Source organism: Protobothrops mucrosquamatus, unplaced genomic scaffold, assembly GCF_001527695.2.
Source record: "Protobothrops mucrosquamatus isolate PMUCROS unplaced genomic scaffold, P.Mucros_1.0 scaffold79, whole genome shotgun sequence".
NCBI classification, from domain to species: domain Eukaryota; kingdom Metazoa; phylum Chordata; class Lepidosauria; order Squamata; family Viperidae; genus Protobothrops; species Protobothrops mucrosquamatus.
In genome coordinates this window covers 853,257-879,406 of record NW_015386456.1, presented here as the reverse complement: position 1 = coordinate 879,406, position 26,150 = coordinate 853,257, and the positions used below count along the sequence as shown (strand labels likewise).

Sequence of the window (26,150 nt, the reverse complement as noted above, 5' to 3'; positions counted from 1 at the left end):
TGCAGTGCTGAGTTTTATGGGGCAAAAGAGTGACGCCATAAACATATCCAGTGACGAGAAAGATACTGGTTTAGAAAACAACCTTTTCCACTGGTTGATAGCTGTTGCCCTTAGAAAATGTGTCCTAATACGTTTTCTGAATCTCCTTCTGTATAATTTCAACTGAATGTTCTGCTCTGCTCCTCATAGTGACAGAGAACCATACTGGTTGTTGAGTTTCATTAGCATGCGGTGTCTCCTGATCATTTTGCTTCTATAGATTACACGCTTCCACTTGTGTTCCTCTAATGTCAGCCCTCCGAAGTAAACCAAACAGGAAATATGACAAGATTATTTTATTCTACTTTATTGTAAGGCTACATGAACAGAATCTTGCAAATCTGAAAGATCAGATTTCCCACTTCCCTTTTTAATTACTTGATCTTTTAGGGTGGGTCTTTCCCAAGTTTCTTTCTCTGACCATTGAGTGGGCGCCTCCTGCCTCTTGCCTTTTTTTTTCTTGTCATAATTTTATTTTTATTCAAAAGAAAGTTTAAAATACAACACTAAATAAAAAAAATAAAAGGACCCAAAACAAAAAAACCATAAGACAATTAAAAAATGCATCAGAAAGAATTAAAAACCCTACACATATACACATATTATCTCCCCTAACTGAACACTGATTAATACATTACATTACCCCTTGCAAAACAGGCATCCCCCAAAATGTTTAAAATCCCAAAGTCTCTATTAACAAACTATTATTGTAATCCACTCGTAGAAAGTTTATCACAGCATCCTGTCTATCAATTACCCCAAAAGTTAAAAGTAATTTGTTGTGGATCAAATATCCTGTGTTTCCTAATGCCATCTCTTTATCAATTGTTGTCTAATTAAATGTAATAAATTTAATTTCCACAGTGGATCTATCTTCCCAACAAAGTCCAAATAGATGTGGTTTCCAGTTACGTGTAATAAATCCATTCTCGAATCTCCCTCAGTCTTTGGAGTAAAAAAGAATTTGTCCCCATTTTGTCAGGCTCCTAGTATTGTTTGCAAGGATATGCAGGCTTGAACTTCAGATACATGGGATCGACTCAATAAGTTCTGTGGAGATATCTCTTTGATCTGCAATTGTCATATCAAGATTCTTTTGTAAATCTTTATCCAAAACTACATGCTTCTGCATATTTTCCATGACCATTATCATCTCAGCAAACATTTTTTTTTAAAAATAAAATAAAATAAAAGCTGCATACTATCCAATAGTCTTTTCTTAGATCTGCTTCTGTTGCTTTCCTGTAACCTGGTACATTGTTACTTTGTGTTAACTTAATCAGGGAACAAAGAACACTGAAGGAAAAAGAAACAAAATGTTTCCTGGTGTCTTCCTGCCTCTCTTGTTTGATTGTTTCGTAGGCAGTATCTCCTCCTCTCTTTCACCAAAATCATTTATGCATTCATTACATCTTGTGAGTGTTGATTATAATTTGTTAATCCAACACATTAACTGCTATATGACAAAAGTTGTTTTAGACATTTTTACTAAAGGAAGTATGGCAAGCCAAAATAAATCCAGTTAATTGAGGCAGAGAATTTGGAATATCAGTCTGACTGATAGCTCAATATTGTTGAGTTAGTACTGTAATGCTATATTTTTTCATAAAGGATATGAGTTCCACTTTATTCAAGGTTGTTAATTCCTAGATGTATGGCTGTAGGGTTGCAAGCAAACTTTTTATGACTGTTATCGATAGTTAATAAAAATTACATGAGATACTACATGCCTGATATATATATATCAATGTTTGCATGGCATTTTACAAACTCATGGATGTTATTAATGGAGAAAATATATAATCAGTCAGTAAGCCTTCTCTAGACCAGCATCCCAACCTTTTGGGCACCAGGACCAGTTCCGCAGAGAAAGAGGTTTTTCCACGGAAGAGGCGTGGTTTCATGTACTGCCTGAGTCCTGCGGATGGGGCTTCACTTGCTTGGACAGCTGATTTCTGGCATGCCGCATCCCAGTGCCAGTCCATGGACCAGGAATTGGGGATCCCTGCTCTAAACTATGATGGCTATTCCAAATGTTACTATTTTTAAATAATTGCAAGGACAATCAGATGCTGTTTTCAAGTGAATGTGATTATCTTCCTATTCCTTGCCATACATTCATTGTGTAATTCCATATGCTATTTTGCAATGATTTGCTATCTGAGAGAAACAGTTTCTGTAAGTTAAGTGCTTGGTATCCTTGTCTGGTTAATTTGTTTTAGCACCTGAATCAAGAAATCCCACAAGTATTTCTCCTGGAAGTAAAAATTTAGTAATAACAGTATTTTCTGTTTTTAATTATAATGAATAACCTGATGAGTAAATGTTTAGTTACTGAATTTTCACCTGTTGGGGAAAATTGATTTGTTTAACTACCACTGCAGTTACTTAATGACCACCCTAAAAAACAGTCATAACTTTGAATCCAGTCATGTGATGCCCCAACTTACAACTGCAATGACTTATGACTATAATTAAATCCGGTGATATGCTGGCACTTAGAACAGCCAGAGCTAATTTGAAAAATGCCATAAAAGGTGCAAAGCAAGCCCATTGTCAGAAAATTTGTATTTTTTTCTGGACCCAACAAACACTAGGCACATGTGGCAAGGAATCCAGGCCGTTACAGATTATAAGGTGTCTCCATCGAGATGCAAGGACAACACAGATTTCTTAAATGAGCTAAATACATTTTTGGGAAGATTTGAGGTATCAAATAGCACCCCTGCTAGGAAAGCTGTGCCCCATCCTGATGAGCAGGTGCTTAGCTTTGATGTCACCTCTGTCTGGAAAACACCGTGGAAAGTTAACATTTGGAAAGCAGGAGGCCCAGATAACATCCCTGGGTAGGTTCTTAGGGGATGTGCTGATGAACTGGCTTGTGTTCTTACAGATATTTTCAATCTTTCATTGCAGTAGGCAGTGGTCCCATTGTGTTTTAAGATGGCCATCGTTTTGCCAGTGCCAAAAAAGTTCATAATTACAGGTTTCATTGATTACTATCCGGTTGCACTGACATCCATCATTATGAAATGTTTCAAGAAGCTAATAAATGACATTATTGTATCTAGCCTCCCGCCAACATTTGACCCACTTCAGTTTGCTTACTGACCAAATCTGTCTACAGAGGATACTATTTCTTCTATCCTTTATCTGAGCTTGGAGCACTTAGAGAAAAGAAATATTCATGTTTGTTGTTTGTCGATTTCAGTTTAGCATTTAATACAATCATTCCCCAGCATCTAGTAGACAAGCTGGGCCTTTTAGGCTTAAACACTCCTTTGTGCAACTGGATTTTTTATTTTCTTACTAACAGGCTCCAGTATGTGTGAGCTGGAACAAGTATTTCTACACAATTTTCTTGAGCACAGGTTCTCCTCAGGGCTGCATCCTAAGTCTGTTACTGTTCACCCTGTTGACCGATGATTGTTGTGCTAGATTTGCCACCAACCATATTGTGAAGTATGCAGATGATACAAAAGTAGTGGGCCTTATTGAAGATGACAATGAGGGTGCTTACCACAAGGAGATTGAGGGTTTGGGGAACTGGGGTCAGAAAAACAGTCTAGTTTTAAATATTAGTAAAACCATTGTCAATTTCAGAACCGGCAGGCCAAGCCATACCCCTCTGTATCTTAATGATTCACCTGTGGAGATGGTTTCCAGCATTAAATTTCTGGGTGTGCAGTTAACAAGTAGGCTGGCTTGGTCACTCAAGAAGCGAGACGCTGATAACGCAAGCACAGCAGCGCTTGCATTTTCTGCATTGTGTGAGAAAAGTACACCTTCCTTCCCCTGTCCTTACCACTTTCTACTTAGGGATAATTGAGAGCATCCTGTCATACAGCATCACAGTCTGGTTTGGAAGCATCACTGCTTCAGACAGGAAGGCGGTGCAGAGAGTGGTGGGGATGGCGGAAAAGATTATTGGCATTTCCTTCCCTTCCATCCAGGACATAGCATATAAGTGATGCATGAACAGAGTCCACAAGATTGTCTGGGACACTATACATCCTCTTCATGACCTGTTTTCCTTGTTACTTTCTGGGAGGAGGCTCCGTATCCGAAGCAAAACATCCAGATTCAGTCACAGCTTTGTTCCATACAGTATTAATCTTGTGAACTCTAAAGCTTCCTCTTTCTGCTATGTACTCAAGATGGACAGTGATTAATATCTATATGTTATTTATATGTAAGGGTGTATATTTATACATATGTTGTATATAGCATATTTAAATGTGTTGTGTATGTGTACACTTTTGAGAGCAAACAACCAAATTTCATTTTTAATGTGTTCCAGTGTGCCCACAGTAAAAAAATGACAATAAAGGTTATCTATCTATCTATCTATCTATCTATCTATCTATCTATCTATCTATCTATCTATCTATCTATCTATCTATCTATCTAATTCTGGGCTCAATTAGTTATAAGTCAAGGACTGACTGCACTCCCTTCAGGATAAGCATTATGCAAAGCATAGAAAAAGAGGAAGAAGGAGTAATAAAAGCAGGTTGTAAGGAAATTAATCAAAATTAAATCTAGTTCACACCAGCACCATTCATGATACCCCTTCAAAGCTTTCTATCTTTGCTAATCCTTGTTTCTACCAAATTTGGATGGTATATTGCTTTATACTTTGTCTTTAGTTCTTTAAGCATCCTTTCTTTCTTTCTGGGGTTCTCATCTATTCCATCCAGTTACAGCTTTCTTGATTTTCTATTCTTCACAATATACTCATTCTTTCTCCATATGTTGTTTTGCAATTGCAATATATAGCCAAATTACTTCAACATGCTTCCTTCATATTGGAAAGCACTACATTGCCAGGTATACAATTTCTGTTTCACTATTTCTGCCTTAGTGCTATAGATACCAACATTGAGCAAGAAAAGCTAGAGGCAATATGTAGACTGGAACAAAGTCATATATAAAGCCTGAGTGTTGATTGATTGATCAAAGCTTCTGAGTTTTAGTTCCCCCTTTAACTTTATAAGATAAGAGAACCTGTCAGCCTTCTCTCTATTTAAAAGATTAAGCATTTCTATAGCTCTACAAAAGAGAGTAGTTTTAGCTCTGGATGCTTTAGAAAATATCCTCCCAATGGGACTTTTTTAAAAAGATGCTTATCAACCTGAGTCAGGAAATTATTTCAGTTACAGAGGTAGTAAAGAACAAAGTTCTTCACTGTCTTTGTAAAAATAATCTGGGGGAATCTTCTGTACTTTTCTAAAGACATACAATATGTAGAGTGCTCTGGGCATCTTATTTGACCATGACTTCTGAAAACCAGACTTTGTTCCGATTTTCCTGTCCATTAATATAGGGAACATAAGATAGGTTTGGTCAGTCATATATGAACAGAACCCTACTATCCTAAACAAAATTTATGGGGTACCTCATTGCAACATAATTATTTTTGTAAATGATTCATTGAATCTAGGTGGTGGTACACTATAATATTAGGAAAGTTTGGGATATACCAAACATTTCTGAAAGTATTGAATAAAAATATATTTAATCATCTGCCATATATATGTTTTGTTAGTCTAAAAATTGTGGATTACAATAGGCATGAAGAAAAATTATATTTTGAATATTATGCTATCAGTTTAATTGCTGATTTGATTGATGTCATTTGAGTTTAATCAATCTGTATTTAAGGGAAGAAAATGTATAAATTATCTTATTCTGTCATGGTAATTTCATTTATAACAATATGGACATTTGTTTTTATTCTATTAGAAAAAATGTTTTATTAACTATTTGGATAAATTTGCCTGAAATATTTTGAACATTTACTGTTTTTTCTTCTTTTCTAAATGGGTGATATATTAAGGGTACAGTATCAGGTTGATTTTATTTTTGTGCAGACAAAATTCAGAATTTACTAAAAATAATTTATTGTTTTTATAGTACTTTTTCCTTGTCAGAAATGTTCAAGTCACATTTTACTTCATTATCCTACCAGCAGTATGTGTGTAAGTTTATGTGTATATATGTACATTTATGTGTATGTATGTATGTATGTATACACACATACATACATACATACACACACACACACACACACACACACATATACATGGTACTGAAAATGAGCCATTTTGTTTTAAAACAGATTGCAGATGAAAAGAAACCATTCATTGCTTACTGTAATTACTAGAGCACTAATTACCTCTAATCACTGACATCCAGGGTCAATAAGGATGACAACAGAAACAGCCTTTCAAAGCAAGCTGTAATTTTTTTTTATTATAGCTATCACATTTTGCTAGAAGCATTAAAAGTTGTTGATTTATATATTTTTTTTCTGTTTGTAGTTTGACGGTGAAAACATGTATATGAGTATGACAGAGCCGAGCCAGGAGTATGTGCCAGCCAGCCAGGTGGGTTAATTAATCTTCTCTGTCTTGTTTCAAATTGTAATTAAACAAATTCAAAGAATTGCATTGCAAATGAGTGGCACTATCAGTAACTGCTGCAATCAGAAATAATCATAATTTATAAACAAAGCATTTAAGCCTTCTTTCTAGCTAATGAGATAGCACCGATAAAGCACCAGAGTTGACAGTTGCTGAAGACACTACTTTGTTTGTGCTCCAGAATGGAAGCAGCTGTTTTGCCAGCATGATCATTGCCAAACAGTTGTTATACCTTTAGGAAGTAGTCTTTACAGGTGCCTGCTATTTATTTAACTGCAGTCAAGTTAATCATTGTCAGCCACAGGTGCCATAGACTACTGTCTATTGCTTTACTGTTGTATGCAGGCCTATTTGACAAAAGGGCTGATTCAGATTTGAATGATGGTGGACAGACTGTCATAAGTGGAAAAGCATGCTATCTAATTGCTTTCCAATCCATTGTTTCTCTTATTCAGAAAAGGCCTGTTAACGTGGGAGGAAAGTCCAGCTAATCCAGAAATGAGTCACAAAATAGTTGATCACATGTGGGTATACCAGGGGAAGATAATAGTCTTCTTCCATTGCTAATAGATGGTTATTAATAGCATAATTGTTTTAAATGTGATACTAGATAACATGTCTAGTAGCCATTAAAATATATCCTCTTTCAAGCCTTTGAAATACAGCTCACATGATTAATGCACTGTAATTTCTCTTGTTTGTGCTATATCATGTCATTGGAAAAACCTAGGTTTTTAAGGATTGGAAAGTATTTTCTCAACCACATGTTGGCAATATAGAATCATAGTACATAAAGTCAGTTTATTAAAGCAAAGGTTGACTAACATCTGACTCAGTGTGTTGCTTTCAGATACATTTGTAGAAGGAGAGACAGAGTTAAGAGGGATCAGCCTAAAATCCTGGCATCCTCACAAGGAAACTAAGCCCAAACTCCCTTGCATTCCATTAACCATTATTTAACTCCAAGCAAATGCTAACGATTAGCTCATTAGTGCATCTAGACATTGCTCAATTAACAGCCAACATGGGTTTGTCAAAAACAGATCATGCCAGACAAATCTTATTGCATTTTTTGACCAAGTGACAAAATTAGTGGATCAGAGGAATGCTGTGGATATAATTTACTTGGACTTCAGTAAGGCATTTGATAAAGTAGATCACAACCTACTACTTGATAAGATAGAAAAATGTGGGTTAGACAGCATCACCACCAGATGGGTAGCTGGCTGACCAGCCATACTCAGCGTGTGGTCCTCAATGGAACCACATCTACATGGAGGGAAGTATGTAGTGGGGTGCCCCAGGGCTCTGTTCTGGCCCCAGTGCTCTTCAACATCTTCATCAACGATTTGGACGAAGGGAAAGATGGGAAAATCATCAAATTTGCAAACGACACCAAGCTGGCAGGAATAGCCAACACTCCAGAAGACAGGCTTAAGATACAGGAGGATCTGGACAGACTTGAACACTGGGCACTATCCAACAAAATGAAATTCAATGGTGAAAAAAGTAAGGTTCTACATTTAGGCAAGAAAAACCAAATGCACAGGTATAGTATAGGGGGTACCTTGCTCAATAGTAGTAACTGTGAGAGGGACCTTGGAGTCCTAGTGTACAATCACTTTAATATGAGCCAGCAGTGTGCTGCAGCTGCCAAAAAGGCCAACACACTGCTAGGCTGCATTAACAGAGGGATAGAATCAAGATCACATGAAGTATTAATACCTCTTTACAATGCCTTGGTAAGGCCACACTTGGAATACTGCATCCAGTTTTGGTCACCACGATGTAAAAAAGATGCTGAAACTCTAGAAAGAGTACAGAGAACAAAGATGATTAGGGGACTGGAAGCTAAAACATATAAGGAACGGTTGCTGGAATTGGGTATGTCTAGTTTAACGAAGAGAAGGACGAGGGGGGACATGATAGCAGTGTTCCAATATCTCAGGGGCTGCCACAAAGAAGAGGGAGTCAAGCTATTCTTCAAAGCGCCTGAAGTCAGGACAAGAAGCAACGGATGGAAACTAATCAAGGAGAGAAGCAACCTAGAACTAAGGTGAAACTTCCTGACAGTTAGAACAATTAACCAATGGAACTACCTGCCTCCAGAAGCAGTGAATGCTCCAACACTGGAAGTTTTTAAGAAGAGACTGGACAGCCATTTGTCTGAAATGGTGTAGGGTTTCCTGCCTGAGCAGGGGGTTGGACTAAATGATCTCCAAGGTCCCTTCCAACTTTATTATTATTATTATTATTATTATTATTATTATTATTATTATTATTATTATTATTATTATTATTATTAATTTATTTATTTAGTTATAGCAAAATACTTAATTATGTGAATGCAGACAATGCACTAATATAAGTTAATGTTCATGAATGTGCATTTTTGACTATGCTAAAAAATAGGTGAAACGGTACAACCATGTAATTATCTGATTGATAGTTCACCCTGTTCTTCATGGATAGATCATGCACTATATACATGCAATTCAATTGGCCTATAAACATTTACATTTGGCATGCCTGTGTACAACTTTATCCAAGAGTTGAAAATAAATCAAAATTAATTGAAAGTGGATATAAATTAATGCTTTTGTTAGAAGTATCTAAATAGGGTCCCTAAATGGTTCAGTAGGAATCTGTTGTTTTTTTCTAGAATTAATCAAGCTGAGATACCAAATTCCCATATTTATGCAAATGACTCTTGTCCTAATTTCACTGATGATGATTATATCCATTCAGTTGTGTCTGAATCTTGGCAATTCTATGGGCCAGGTCTCTCCACATCTTCCAATCTTGCACTATTTCTTTGAGTTGTTCTATGCTCTTGCTGGTGTCAACTTTGATGGTGTGTTATTTGGTGGTCTGGTTTCCTTTTACCACTAACTTTTCCAAAAATAATTGCTTTTTCCAGTGACTTCCCTCACATGACATGGCCTAACTGGTTTCACTACTCTCACACAATTGCTATGTTAGTTCATAATTTACTCATCAACAGATAACACATAAAGGTTGTCTCAGACACTTGCCTGAATGATTTGGATTTTAAATAAAAGGACACAGAAGAATAGTCCAAAATCAGTCCAAGGTTCCAAAAGCCATGCCAGGATTGTCAGTCAGTCCAGAAGTTAGAGATTCAAAGTTTCTTACATAAACAAGGTTCACAGGAATATCACAGAAGAACCAAAGATCAGACATTGTTTTCAGCAAAGGGAACATGGGCCAGGACTGGGCAAGAGATTTACTCCCTTGTTTGGCAAGGAACTGATGGAAAGACTCTACTCTCTACTTGCCAATTAAGGGGATTGGGATGCTGTACATCAGGGGTGTCAAACTCGCAACATCACGTGACATGTTGCAATGTATTGTGACTTTTTTGCCATTGCCGGCAATGGGGTGGACATGGTTTTGCTATGATGCATCCGGTCAGTGGGCCGGCAGTTTGACACCCTGCTTTACATTATCTCCATCTGGCTGCTCCAGCTATGCGGGTAATGCCTCATGTGATTCTGGGTTCTTTGTCTCCTAAGGTTTATATCCACAGGTTCAGCTGGAACTTTTTCTTCAGAGCTTCTGTTATGATAGCTGTAAGTCTTAAATAGCTGTGATGTAATTCAGTAATTAGAAGTTGTAAAATATAGCCAGGTTCCTGGGACTACATTTAAGTAAAAAGCATATCATTGTGATGCTGTTGTTTTTTTTAATTTAGGAAGCTTATTTGTAATGTGTTCTTTGTTTATAAACTAGTTGGTTATTTTGGGAAGAAAATAAAATATTTTAATTGAAATATCACCAAATCTATTCTAAGGGATCCAGTACTAATGCATTATAATTTTTAGTATTGTCTGTGGGGTTTTCATGGCAAAGATATTGGAGTGGTTTGCTATTTCCTTCTCCAGTGGATCACATTTTGTCAGAACTCTCTGCTATGACCTGTCCATCTTGGGTGGCCCTGCACGGCATAGCTCATAGCTTCATTGAGTTACGCAAGCCCCTTCGCCATGACAAGGCAGTAATCCATAAAGGGGAATGCATTATATAACAATGTCAAATAATAGTTTCCCCCAGATTATAGCTTTATTTTTTAAATTGAATTTTCCAATAAGCATCTTATTCAGAAGTTGATTTCCTAAAAAGAAAAGCATTTTAGGTATTAGTTAAATGGAATATTTGAAAACTACAGCATATACTTGTCATAATTATAAGTTTATTATATTTCTTTTATAACATAAGGATCCTTTACAAAAGTAGATCATGTTGTTCAGTATTAGGGAGTGAGGCAGGGAGGCAATTAACAGTTCTTTTGAAGCAATGAACTGGTATGATTGAACTTGCTTATCTGAGAATTCTCTGTTTTGCTGATGATTTTGAATATAAATGTTTGAGTAAAAAAAAATGGGAGAGATATTTTTGTGTAACCTTTGTGTCCAAAGCTTGTCTTGACAAGTTTATAGCAGTATTGTTAGATTAAAGCAACCAGGCATCATCTTGCTTATTTGTATCTTCAGGGCTTTGAATCAAAAATAGAAAGTGTAGAAGCACAAACTCTCTGAATGGCTGCTGTTACCAAGCAGCTGCTACTTTTCAGAGAATTATTATGTTTCTGTTTACAAGAACCAATAGTAAACCACTGTATTTTCTAATGTGGTCATTGCCTTCTGCTGATCTGCTGATACATATATTTAACTAAAGTAGAAAGACAGCTTATTCAGGTTACACATTTTAATTCACGAATATAAAATAGATCAAGGATTCCAAAAAAAAAAGGGAAAGGAAGAAAAATGGATATCCTGATTTATTTAACTATTTAGCATTTATTATTTACCTCCTTTCAGAATGCTTACTATCCTCCCAAAGTAGTTGGAGGCATTATTTATTTATTTATTTATTTATTTATTTATTTATTTATTTATTTATTTATTTATTTATTTATTTACTAATCCATCCATCAAATTTATATGGCTGCTCTCTCATGAAAAAGTGACTCTGGGCAGTGTACACTAAAACTATGAAAGAGTTAACATATAAAAAATTATAAACCAAGAAATGGGCATCAAATAAAGCTTCTAATACTCTTCATAGGCAGCTCCATTTAGAGCCTGTAGTCAGTTGAGGGGTAATTAGGACATAGGTAACTGTGAACACAGCCCACCAATGTAGTAATGGATGCAGCTGGCACACCATGCAAGACAATGAAGAGGCCCTCCTAGCCATGACCCCTACCTGCTCTTTGACCAGGAGTTGTGAATCTACAAAGCCTCTATTTGGGGCAGTACAATCCCATACCTCACCAAAGATGGCATAGGCATAGAAATCCAGCAAAGCCCATAGCCCCTCAGGATTCCCTTCACACACCCCAGCACCAGGATGAGATGTATATGGCATCACTGAATTCACCAGGGCAGAGATGTATAATTAGGTATCATCAATGCAGTGATGATATGCCATCCCATAGCAATAATCAGTTCATCCAGCAGCCTCATATAGATGTTGAATAGGAGCAGAGATAGCACCAAACCCTGGAGTACCTCACACAGTAAGAGCCAAAAGTAAGATCTCTACCCAATCACCATTGACTGAATTAAACACAGAGAAAAGAGGTAAACCAGCACACCACTGTGCTATTCACCCCCAATCCTCTAAGCCAGTCCATAAGATACCTTGGTGGATGATATTAAAAACCCAAGAGAGATCAAGTAGGGGCAAAATTGAATGGACAACCCCATTCTGCCTATGCCAGAGATCATCCAAAAGTGATCGATGTTCTTTCCATCTCTGGATCTGCAACGATTAACATCCATTTGTGAGCAAATTTGAGCAATTTTGCCTAATAGCTACAGAATAAATTCTTATGCAGCCTGCTACTGATACTTCACTGCCCTTACCACCACAAATAGGCAGTAATAGTGGCTCTAACCCAAGTATGGTCAGGTTTGTTCCCTGTTAAATGCTGTTGGCTCCTGCCACACCCAAAACACAGCTGGGCATGTCTCCAAAAGGGCCACCCTCTCCTTCCAGAGCCACCAAGTCTAGTAATACATGTCAACTTGTCCTTCTCATTGGTGATTAAATTGCAAATAAGGGAAGCCTTATTACAGATTAACTTAGCATTTAGCAGCTGAAAGCCAGGGCCTCTGAAGTCTGCTGACTGTGTATAAGGACTGAGATTAAGGAGCTGGAATACAAAACTACAATGAAACATCCCAGGCATGCATTCCTTAAGAATTGCCTACTCACTGTCCATATATCCATGCTTTTCACCAGCTTAATACTTCAGCTCATCCTTAACCTTCAAAGGTGGAACCATCCCTCCAAGACTGGGGACTTATCCCAGTGACCATCACCCTAGCCAAACTCTCTCTTTGAAGGCAATGGGCAGTCTAGAAATATGAAATACAAATTAATTAATTAATTAATTAATTGTTAACAAACCCAGTCCAAAAAAAAGAACCCATAGAGCAGAAATGTCCACAACAAAAAAGCACACAGTACTGACGGGCCAGCTCCACAGGTCAGCCACCAGGTCTACTGGCATAACAAATGTGGCAGGCATGGCCAGTGCAGCAAACATAGCCCATTCTCTGGAAAGTTAGCTCAAATGTATGTAAATCTAAGTCCAAGTCCAAAACCCCTGCAGCCTCCATCCAAGTAGATACCAATCCAGACATTCCTCTAACAATCCACTAAACAAGACACTAACATGAAGATAACCTGTTAATGTTTCCTGTTCTGTGCACCATTTCGTTAATCAGTTGTAAATAAATGCAGTAAGTGTATGGTCACTGATCTGAGTTGCTAAAATGTGGGCTACTACTGTAAAGTGATGCAGAAAATGCTCTTTGCTGCCATTTAATATTTGTTTGCAGCCTAGATATGGCAGGTCTAAATAAATCTAAATAAACAAAGATGCTATCCAGAAGGTAAAAGTCTAGCTGACTGAAATTACGTGGTGATTGACAGGCTCCTTCCTCCATTTATCTTAAGGAATTCTTAGGTGGTTGGTGGCAGCTGTGCTGAGGGAAAAGGAGAACAAATTATCCAGCTAAGTGGACTACTGAGTGGCTGATTTTTAGTTATAAGACCCATGACTTATTTTGTTAGGTAGTATGAAATAAAAGTGTTATTTAAAATAATTACATTTTAGCAGTCTATTTCTGCAGTTATGGATGATTTGAAATTTTGCATGTGCATTAAAATAAAAGCTGATATTAACATTCCTTAGCATTGGTTAGAATGTGTATTAATGGAAGAATCCTTGTGTCTTATTTTAAGACTTTTAAAATCAACTTATCACCTTAAGGCTAACATAAATAAAAACACATATGTCAATTATGAAAAGTAGAACATCAAACATCTGTATAATTTAGTAATCCAAGACAACTTGCCTTACAGCATTACTTGACAATTATCATTTCTGTTCAATTTTCAAATCAGTACATGCTTTGGGACTTATGTACTAAGTTGCTAAGTAGCAACATATGGCTCACTACTGTTCTTGTGATGTTGCTGCAAGCGAAGATTGTAATACTAGACTTGAAATGATTTCCACAGACAGCCATTCTTGGAAATAAGCCAGAAGTATAACTGTACCATTAAAATTAATATTCTTTTAGCTTGTCCCGAAAGACTGGTGCTTCTGGACTGGTGTGTATTTTATATATGTAAATATTGTATTCTTAGCAACAATTATTAACATAGAACTATGGATTCCAGATAGCTTTTACAATATTTTTACTATCTTCATATCTACATTTACCAAGTAAAATATGGCAATTTTATTAATAGCTAAACTTTAGCACAGGAGAGAAGTAAACTTGTGGCAATTCTCTATTGTCATCTATAAGAATTTCATGGCAATATTATCCATATATTAATATATCATGGGACTAAGCACTTTCTTCTAATGTGGAACACTCTTCAGAGTTAACTTATAAAGCGGGGGGGGGGGAGAGATTATTTTAACATAGTCTTCCATTCTGATGTCCTCTAGATGTGTTAAACTTTTCCCAGGACTAGGACTCTTGGCCATTTTGAAGGAATGAATTCAGTATATCTGGAAAACATCTGATATGGGAATAATGAACACATTGGAGATAGATTCCCCTGCTGATTGATTACTTTTAAAAGTCTTTAGACATCTGATAACCTGAAATGTGAAAAATGCTCCATCTGAGCTTTGGAATTAATTTTCATAGATGATAGTATAAAAGTTAATATTAATCACATGAGTGAATTTCTCATTCTTTTCAGATTTAATATGATAATGCAGCCTTGAATGTCATCTGTGTATTTTGTTTTACAGTTGCATTGTTGATTGGCTTTGTGTATTAGTGATTGCAGTTTTTTGTTTTACAGCAACTTTCCCTTAATATAATAAGCATGTATTGTACTGGATTCTAGCTTTTTCTCCCCTTTCATGTTGATATCTGTGTTTTTAAGTGTATATGAAAGAAAGAACTTACATCTCATTTTTAAAAGTGTTATTGTAAAGTTTATGTATTACCACTAATGTTCGATACAATCCTTATCAGCTGAACTATTTGGCTTTTCAGTTAATCAAATAAACAATGAAATTATATTCAATAAAATAAAAGTAACAATAAGCTATTATTTTCTTGTGAGTAAACAAAATGATACATGTTATGTTAGAGTGCTAAAGCCATTTATGCATATTATTATGCCACCTTCTTATGCCTATTTTTCTAGAAATCCATCAGCATATACTTAGATATATACTAATTATCTAGTACAGATATGTCCCTTCAAATATATATATAATATGCTCTTCCATATACTTTTACCCAAACAATAACACACCTTTATGTCTTTACATAGATATTATAAAATACAGTTTCTTTTCTAGAAACCTAGAGCAATCATACATAATGAAAAAACATACCATAGGAAATACATTACATGATTGGACATTATTAGGCTACTGCCTAGGTTTGTTTGTGAGCATAAAAATACTTTGGAACTTCTTATTAGACAATAGCAGTGAATTGTTTCTTATGGTTAAGGTTCCCACTATAAAGGCAGCTTGACCTATGCACCCTTGACCCAGTAAAACAATAACAATAGCATGCCACAGATTAATCTATTTACTCTCCCAATGTCTGGTATCTCAACAAGCCCAAATTACTTACTCCAACTGTCTTTAGTATAGCATTCAAATGATTACCCTGTACAATCCCAGAGGTATTCATTACAGATAAAATTGCTCTTTCTACCTTGCATACAAGCTGGGTTTTCAATGGGAAATGAAAGGCTGCCTGGAAAACAGGACACCTAATTAAGTTAAACTACTCTAGCATTTGGCTTGACATCTTCATTACTCAAAATTAAAAAGATGCTTCACTCGAACACACAGATTACTATTGTTTATGTTTTTGTCTTAAATTGGCGTCTCACACAGAAGCCTATTTTCCAGAATTATATCTTTTAATCGTTCACATATTTCTTGCAGTTTATAAAAATGTCTGAAGAGTCAGGAGAGCTACTTACAATAGTCCTTACATACATTAAGTACAAGCGGTCTAATGGTTCCAGGCAAAATTGTTTAGATGGCATTCTGGACTTGCATGCAGAAGGTTCACTCCATAACTTTATATTTATTAAACTACACCATTTTTATAAAGCTCAGTACAATGTAATAGAATAAAATTACATGCCTTCTGTGGGACATTTGGACTGCATAGTTTCCCAAAGTCTTAAAAATCTAGGGTTTTGTTTTTCTCTTAGTTTATTTTAAACACTGATTCTTTAAACCATCCTCTCAGCAAAATTGTACATTTTTGTGTATCTCAGGTAACATATTCCTTTGTGTATTTGTATCTATTGCATATTTATATGCAGCTGAAATCTTAGGGAGAAGTAGTTGATGTGATGTCAATCTGTGATTGAAAGTGTCCCCATTTAACATTAATTTTGCAGCTTTTAATGTTATCTATATTATAATGTGTTAAGAATTATTTATAAGAATGTGTTATTTAGAATGAAATTACTCAAAAAGACTTTTGATTTTATCTTGCAATCTGCTGTTTTTAGAAGACATTGTAACCAACTTTTGTGTCTCTAAGTGATCAATCCAAATATATAGCGTGCTTTGTATTTTAACATCAACAATAATGTAGTTTGTTGTCATAAAATCTTGTGTTTCATGTGGTATTTATTGGCAGTATCCAGAGTCCATTGTGGCTCTGTGGGAAGAGGAGATGTGTACTGTCCTTCCCCTTGGAAAGTAAACCTCACCTTTCCTTGTCACAATATTGTGTTTTCTGCATACTGCTGAAGTGGGTATGTAATGTACACTAGGAGTGCAAGCACATTTATAATAACAAGACAAATACAGATATACAGAATTAAACAAAAGGAATATTTGCTGATGCAGTTCTGCATTGCCCTCTGTTTAAGGATTTCTCAATGAATTTGTCCTTTCAAAGCTAATATTTAAAACAAATTCACTGTAAATTTACATACTGACAGCATGATTATTTACTTATACAATTTATATAGTCATCAATATCACAGAGTGACTTTGGTTTAAAACCAAAAAAAGTGTAAACAAGTATAAACAAAAAAAATAAAGCAGACAATAACAGCTTGTGTTTCAAGAACAGCTTGGTTCAAAGACTCCATAAATTCAGCATAAGGAAATCCAAAAGGAGAAAGTAGGTCAATTAGAATGCAAAAATAAAACACTTTAATGACTGGGTGTTTATGTCTGCAGTCTCCAGAATCTCCATTCCCTATCAACTTCTGATAATCCATGTGTCTGGGTTCTGGCTAAAAAGTCCAATGAAGTAAATCTACCAGAGACATTGCGATCTCTAATGTGAAGATTTATTAGGCATAGCATACCTGTAGGATAGAAAGAATATCAGCTCTGGCAATATGGCGGGAAAAAGTTAATTAAAAAAGTAAAACCTTCCCTCCCCTCTCTAACAGTTCAGGTCACATTGTCCAATTAGTTTTCAAACATCTGTTATGAGAATAAAACCTCAATTCGCCAAAACATCTCTTTAGTGACCTCAGCTCTCACACTGATAGCAACCACCTGTGCATTCCAAACCTTGCCCCCTTCCCTACAGACTGTAGGCAAGGTACAAGCATCATGGCAGTTCTAAAGCAAGGGACCTTCATAGCTTGATGCCATGATTAACCAGTCAGATGGGTTACTCATTAGAAGGGTTGATCTTCCAATACATTTGCAACTCTATAGATGCCTCTCAGTTAGTTCTCTAGTTTATATCTCTAAATTGGACTCGGCTGTGGTGATACCTTGTGCTGACAAAATAGGGTTTAGATCAGTGTGTTCCTGAGATCTGCAATGATAAACCAAGTACAGTAGGAGTGGGCAGGACTTCTCAAGGAGGATAACCACAAGCCTACTGTTTGTTTTCTTTGCCTTCTAGTCACTTTGGAGACTGGCTTTGCTTGCCATTTAACTTTGATACAAGCCAATAGGAGAGGTGTTAATTATAAAACATATGAAAAACAGATTCAGGAATTGAATATATCTAATTTAATGAAAAAAGGAGTGATATGATAGCAGTGTTCCAATATCTAAGGCAGTGATGGCAAACCTTTTAGAGACTGAGTGCCCAAACTGCAACCCAAAACCCACTTATTTATCACCGGGTGCCAGGTGGGTGTGGCCCAATGTGTGGGCGTGGCTGTGGTGGTCATGGCAGGTGGGTGTGGCCAAGGTGGACGTGATCACATTGATGTTGCTCGTGGGGAGGGATGCCTGTGGGGGGCGGGCAGGATTGGGGGAGATCCAGGGGATCTCTGGCAGGTGGGGTGGTGGGCAGGAGGCTCGTCCTGCTGGGTGAGGTGAGGCAAGGTGAGGGTGCCATTGTCACAGGGCAAGGTGAGGCAGGGGCCCAGGCGGCTGCTGCCTGACACCATCAGCCGCTGCACACAGAGGCCAGTGAGTGCATGGGTGCTGGGATGCATTTGGCCATGTGGGACCTCGGCGAGTTAGCAGGTGGCTGGTTGAAGAGGGGACAGTTGCCATCTCCAGAGCATGGCGTACATGCCCACAGAGAGGGTTCTGAGTGCCGCCTCTGGCATGCGTGCCATAGGTTCGCCACCACTGATCTAAGGGGTTGCCCCAAAGAAGGGGGGTGTCAACCTATTTTTCAAAGCACCTGAAGGCAGGATAAGAAGCAATGGATGGAAATTAATCAAGGAGAGGACAGACCTAAAATTAAGGAAAAGTTTCCCGACAGAAATTTCCTGACGGTGAGAACAAATTAATCAGTGGTTGTGGGGACTTCAATACTGGGTTTTTAAGAAGAGATTGGACAACCATTTGTCTGAAATGGTATGAACAGAGTTGGACTAAAAGACCTCCAAGGCCCCTTTCAACTCTGTTATTCTGTCAATCTATTAACTATGCCATAAGGTTCATGTTATTTACTGATAGGTTTTCTTGTGTAAAATGAATTTTGTTTGTGCTGCTTATCCATTATATAAAATTCTAGAAATATTAATTACAAGTTGCTTTCTTATCTATAATACAGTGAGGGCATAACTTGATATTTTGCTCAAAGGACCCAAAAAAGATCATTCACAATAACTACTTGAAAGTATGACTCATTGAAAGTATGACAATGCAGTTTCTTCTCAGCTATAGTCTGTATGTGACAACAGCAAAATAGACTAGGAAACAAGAGAATTCTAGGCAAATAGCAAATGCTTCTGAACTTTTTGAGCATTAGAAGATACACTACTGTAGCATGCTCAGTAAACAAGCAGAAAATGTTTGGCCATTAAAGTGCTGATATAACTTCTACTTAGGTTTTATTAAATTTATAGGTTTTATTAAATTTATACCCCGCCCTTCTCCTGGCGGACTCAGGGCGGCTACTTAGCTGCTACACCTACACTGCTAATACTGTAAAACATATAGTTTTGCTGAAACAAAATACTTGCCAAGTGTTTGTTAAATAACAAATAGTTAACAAAAATGAACATATCACACACAAATTACTCTAAAAATAGGGGAAAGGGGAAAAAGAAAATTCGAACCAATTTTCTAGAAATGTTCATTTCTCTTGTTGACATCCAGCATGGTGCAGTTGGTTCACTAAAAAATTATCATTCCAGTTCTGTCAGTCATTCACCATCTGCTTAATTAATATTGTCAGCCAGCAGGAAATTGAAAATAGAGAAATCAACATTTAGATGAATGTCTTTATATTAGTTTGTATAAAATATTTGTACTTGGTGTATAATATGCAAAGATGCACTATGAGTCATTTGAGCAATGTATGCACTTCTGTGCACACACATGCTATCTATTTTGCCCTCATTGTATCCTAAACTGTTTTCTCTTAGCTTGCATCTAAAAAGGAATGTAGATCTGGCTCCAGGAATGAAAAAGGAATGAGTGAACCATTTAAGCAGAACTTTAAAAAAATATTATTCAGTCCTGAAAAAGAGGGCAGTGTAAGGAAAAAATTCAAAATAACCCTACCTTGATTTTATTTGATGTAAGATGGAGTAGAGAAAAACTTGGACATGCTTTTGAGTTTTTGTTATTCTTCCTAAAAACACTAAAGAACAATCCTTGAAATCGCTGCTGTGTGTTTCTTGATTTTGCCTATTTTAAAGGGCTGACATTGATCCTGAATGCCTCAGTAGTCTTCCATCAGAGAGGCAATGGACCTAGCTGTAAAATTTGGTAATAGATCTTTGAGGCAACTGTCTCTAGAACCAGGTTTGGAGGCATTGTTACAGCATCAATAGCAGATTGATTGATTGATTGATTGACTATGTCATTTTTCACTCCTAGCAACCACATAGATTTTCTCCATGATGATCTATCCCTAAAATATTTTTTTCAGATCTCATAATGGTGTCCACATGACTACTATAACTTAGTCCATCTACTTCGGTGCTTGTTGTTCTCTTCTTCTCTTTCTTTCCAGTTTTGCTAGCAATAGAGACTTTTCCAGAGAACTAGGATTTTGCATAATGTATCCACAATAGAACAATTTGAGCTTGATCATTTGTGCCATGAATGAGAACTCTGGATTGATTTGTTTGATGATGCATGAATGGCAGATTGATATACAAATAACAAACCGGCACAATGCCATGATGCAGCTAGCACAATAATTTGGATAAGCCTTACCTCAGCTGACAACAGTTCCACAAGTTACTACACAGCCAGTATTGCTCTGTTGTCCTAAAAGTCTACTGGTGAAGTTTGGGGGTGGGTGTCTCAAGATCAATTCTTGACTTTCATAATGCAACGTGAGTCATTTAAGGTTCTACTTCAGTGGTATTTCCTATAGTTTGGCCCAAGGCCACCTTAGTCTGTTGAAAAAGCAGACGAATAGCTCATGCTGCTCATTGAGGGCAATAAAGGATTATTGGAAATTACCAGAATTGTTTGCAAAGTTTTAGAGATGCTTTTTGACAAGCTAGTCAGGGAAACACCAGCAAATCAGGTGAAGCAATAATGTTGTGTTTGTGAGCACATACAGTAGTTGATTTCCAGTTGTATGTCACAGATGAGCATTGGAATGATTATCCCCTGATTAACCCATTTTGGGAAGAACTTTTAATGGTATTTTTGTATTTTTTTTAAATAAAGACTTGTTGCATTTCTCTATCATCATGTGTCCCTTTCAAGCAATCTTCGGCTACCATGGACTCTTGCTCTACTGTTCCCCGTTTTCAGGAGAGACAAGGCCACTCAGCTCTTCTTAAGGAAATAGTTAGATTTGGCCAAGGCCAAAGATTCTGATTAGCTAAGTTGACATTACCAATAATTGTGGATGGACATAAGTATTCACTATTAAGATTGTTCTTATTAACATAAAAAAGCAGACTCAAAATGCTGTATTTTTGTAGAGTACACTTTGTATCTAAGGCTAATTTTCACTGGGTATAGTAAATTAAATTTATTATTCTTTTATGCACTATAGAACAATACTTAAGAACAAGATTTTGTCCACTTGTATTGTTTCTGCTCTTGAGTGGCTATGAATGCTAGGAGGCCTTTTTGAGGTAATATTAATTTTATAAATTCCCTTCCCTTCCCTAGCTCCTGTTCAGCCCTGTGAAGACTCTTAGAAAATTGTAATGAAGCCTTAAATTTAGCCACTGAGGTGGAGAGAATTCTACTTAATGGAAGCAGTGAAAATATTAAAGGTTGTAAACCTCCAAAAAAACTATTTTCTCATTCATAGTAGTACAAATGTCTTAATACAGTAGATAGGTGTTTTAAAAGTGTGTAGAGAATAAATGATTGCCTACCATTATGCCAGCTACAAACTTCATTTTGCTTGTAAACTTTATATTGCTTACAGTGCTTGAAAAAGTGTTTTGTCACTTTGAAATATTAGTAGATTTTTTTTCTTTTCATGATAGCTTAATTAAAACTTTTCTTTCATTTTTCCACAGTCTTTTCCTGGTCCAAGTCTTGAAAGTGAAGATTTTAACATACCTCCCATTACTCCACCTTCATTACCTGACAATTCACTGGTGCATTTGAATGACACAGAATCTGGTTACCCTTCACTGTGTCACCCTATCAACCATAATGGCCTACTTCCATTCCACCCCCAAAATATGGATCTACCTGAAATCACAGTCTCAAATATGCTTGGCCAAGATGGAACGATGCTTTCAAATACTTTGTCTGTGGTAAGCTTATTAATTGCATATATGTTTGTGGGTATGCATGTATGTATGCATTCATGTATGTTTTTCAAAACAATGTACTGTTTGTAATCTGATAAGAAGCTTACTTTAAATTATACATGATATAAGAGGTTTGGGGACTGAAAAAGTATTACCCTCTTTCCCAAATCATTAAGGACAGTCCTAATTTGAAGTTAGAGGAAGTTCTTTTAACATAACGAGGAGAGGTTTGCTTGTTGCTAGCCATTTCTCAGTTTTTCAGATACAGTATATATTGTGGCAGAAGTAGAAAGGCAATCCCATTGTGGATACTTCTGCAGATAAAACACTGCTGTACTGTACATAATTCCTGGAAGCCAAAGATAAATAAAATGGATGGACACCTTGGAATCTGGTATGTGGCCTTTGGTCTCAAGACTTCAGGTTGTCCTTCTAAACCTTATTTATGGTTCCCAGTAAATGCTCCTAAATTGTATTGTTTTACAGGAGGATAAGATTATATATACTGTAGATTACCTATGTTTAATATTGTGTCATTTTAATTACCTTTAAATGTAACTAAATTAAATTTAGACATCACTGTGATCCCATCCACTTTCTGGAGAACAACCTCTGGCATGCCAGTCAAAGTCCAGGTTGTATATGCCACTCCTAGAGAAATGTTTTCCAGATTGTCTAATATTTGACATGCTTGGAAGGAGGGAAATAATCTATATTGCTGAAATCACAGAAGAACTGTATGTATAATAAACTATGCATGATTAGGTAGAATTAAAGAGTTTTGATTACATTGCTAGTTTCAACTAAAACTAATGGATTTTGTTGTTGTTGAATATAGCATGTAACAAAATCACAACCTTGTCTCAAGTTTTTTTAACATTAAATAGAAAATTTTATTTATTCTATGGGAAAAGATTTGCAGCTGGCATTTTTCTTTATTATTTCTTTTTCTGCATGTGTGGTTAATTTCCACGGCTACTGAATTGTTAGAAAATGTTTGAGGATTAAAATAGCCCTTTGAATCATGAAAACTAGAATGTTTCACTGAAAACTAGATTTTAACAAGGATAATGGCCCAATCTTGTTAACCCTTCACAAGGCATTGAAGACTTTGCTGTTCCTGAAGACATTTTCATCGGGGCAGGGAAGGGGAGAATGAGTTCTGCTGCTATGGGTGTGGAAGTGTTATGTTTTGTGGCGGGGATTGTTTGTTTTTAATCTGGTAAACCACCAAGAATCATTTGTGTGAGATGGGTTACTATATATATTAATTAAATATTTCTTTCTGGATTGAATTAATCTCTGTTCATATATAGAGTCTAAATGCTGCTTCACGTTTCACCTTTGGGGATGAAATGAATACAGAGTTGATATAAAGAAATGTATCTGAATCATATGAAGATCTTAAGAGGATAAGAATAGTATTTAATACATACATACTGGATTCTACTAATAGTATATTGCAAGACTTTTTCTGTACTAAGGGTTAGAGTTTGGAAACCAAACATTTCCCTAAAGAACTGACATTTCATATCTATTTCTTTCAAAGAAGGAGGAACAGTAGAATTTTGAGAGCTTGTAGATATTCAGCCTGAGAAAATCATTAAGAAAAAGTAAATAAAAGCCAAGTTGGGTAACTATTCAAGATACTTGGGGGATTTTAATATAAAACTGGAGGAAAAACTTTGATAACCTAAAAGAAGAAAGAAAATGCACTGCAAGATTGTTCATGGTTTATTTAGGTTCAAGTCATATCCTTCTTTTAAGTGATTTTTTTTTAAAATAGTAGAGCCTTAAAACTTTTAGTATTATATTTAATTTTAATTTATGAGGAAAGGTGAACAGATCTTACAATATTATTTTACATTGATTTTACAGTTCACATTTTAAAATGCATCTCTTTCTATAATTTTGAAAGGAAATAATCTATGAAAATCCTTTTGGCTGATATCTGAAAACATTAGCTGCTATATAATTTAAAATGTACTGTTCATGCAAGGTTATGGTATTTCATAATATTAGAAGTATGAATGATACCTTTTTTTTCAGTATAACCTTGCCAGCCACATATAGTGAAACATTTGGCTCACATATGGCCCATGACTTTATGGCTATAGTTGGAAGAGTTTCCTGGAATCATACCGCTAGTTTAGGTAACGAAGAGGTAATAGAAGTGAAAGATAATGGAAACAAAATGTAAGGTTATTAGAAAAAAAGTATGTAGCAGGAAAAGAAGGAGGGAAACTTGGCTTGGTAATAATATTTGTGAAAAGGTTTTGGAATTATGATTGTTCAGAAACTGAATATTAATCAATGAAAAAATATCAAAGAAGGTAAATGCAATTTTAAGCTGCATCAATAAATGTAGTTTGTGAATTCCATTCTATTCTGTATTGGCTAGACCTATCTCAAAATCTTTGTCCAGGTCTGGGTAATACATTTTAAGAATGATTACCAAACATTTGAGAGAGATGGAAAGAAGACAACAAGGATGATAAAAAGAATAAGTCTTAGGAAAAGACACTGCAGAATTTTTGAAAAAGATAGATGACAGATATGATAGCATTATTTAAGACCTGTTATTGTCCCAGAGTGCAGGACATGGAATAGTGGTTTAAAATAAAAGGAAGGGGAATTTTTATTTGAATTTCTGCACTGAGCAGGGTATTAGATTCTGTGTCTTCAGTGACTCATTCCAGTTCCATGATTTTTCAGGCTAATACAAATAGTCCTGGACTCACAACCACAATTCAGCCCCAAATTTCTGTTGCTAAGTAAGACAGTTGTTGAGTTTTCCCCCATTTTACGACCTTTCCTGTCACAGTTGTTAAGTGAATCACTGCAGTTATTAAGTTAACAACACGGTTGTTAAGTGAATCTGCCTTCCCCATTGACTTTGCTTGTCAGAAGGTTGCAAAAAGTGATCACAGGACTCCAAGAAACTGCAACTGTCATATATATGAGAGAGCTTCCAAACCTCTGAATTTTGATCATGTGACCACAGCATTGCTGCAGCTGTCATAAGTGCGAAAAATGGCCATAAGTCACTTTTTTCAGTGCTATTGTAACTTTGAATGATCACTAAATGAACTGTCGTAAGCTGAGGACTACCTATATGTAATTGCTATCCTTGACCTGTCTGAATCCAGAGAAATACTTTTTCATATTTTTTTTGCATTTTTTTCTTCTTATCCTGGATATGTGGCACAGAAGCAATAACCAGAGTTACAAAGAAGACATTGTTTGGTGTAGCATATTGGAAGTAACCCAAGCCCCACCATACATGATATCTTTCTCTTTGTGCTGATTATGATGAGGCTTAATTGCAATATTTGCAAGGCCATAGAGATGTGATGAAAACTGAAAGGTATAACCTCCTTGTTTTAAGAAAGTGCTGTTACCTGGGGGGGGGGAACTAAACATAAGACAGCAGTGTAATCTGGATAGAAACAAATGTAAATGCAATTTGAGGTTCATTAAACCAATGTAAACTTTCTAAATGATAAGAAGCAATTATACCATTCTCTTTTCATCATACGCTACCTGTTCTGGGCCTCAGAGTTTAAGAAAAATCCTCAGAAACTGAATCAGGTTAAGAAAATGATAACAAAGATGAGCAGAGAAGTTGGTATTGCATATTATTAAGAGAGATTGAAAAAGATTAATATATTTTTCATGAGACATGAAGACTAGTGGGTGGGTATCTAACATCATATTTCAGGAGGGCAAAAGAAGGTCAAGGCATGTCTTCTTTTGTTTCAGATTGCGTGACAGATTCCCAGATTACAGAAATAATTAATTTAAGTTGCAGAAATAAAGGTTTCGATTACATTTTAGAAAATACTTCAAATCAGGGAGAGCATTTTAACAGTGGAACCAGTTCTCCAAACAATGGATTTCCTTCAGTAAATGTTCTGGAGTGAACTCAGGACACTAGGTCTGTGTAAAAATTTGAAACAAGTGGTTTGCAATATATGCCAATGTGATTGTGGCACCTTTCTTGATGCGGATAACTCTTTT

At 36.1% G+C, this 26,150-nt stretch overlaps 1 protein-coding gene across 1 annotated transcript in view; it reads left to right on the top strand.

Annotated features, from left to right (window-relative positions):
- Positions 1 to 2,640: 2,640 nt before the first annotated feature.
- TOX (thymocyte selection associated high mobility group box) overlaps positions 2,641 to 26,150 on the top strand; it is a 94,782-nt gene continuing 71,272 nt past the window's right edge. Inside the window, exons 1-3 of the mRNA XM_015812361.1 lie at positions 2,641 to 2,748; positions 6,363 to 6,428; positions 21,891 to 22,133. Coding sequence (XP_015667847.1) covers positions 2,641 to 2,748; positions 6,363 to 6,428; positions 21,891 to 22,133 — 417 coding nt within the window. The remainder of the gene's footprint in view (positions 2,749 to 6,362; positions 6,429 to 21,890; positions 22,134 to 26,150) is intronic.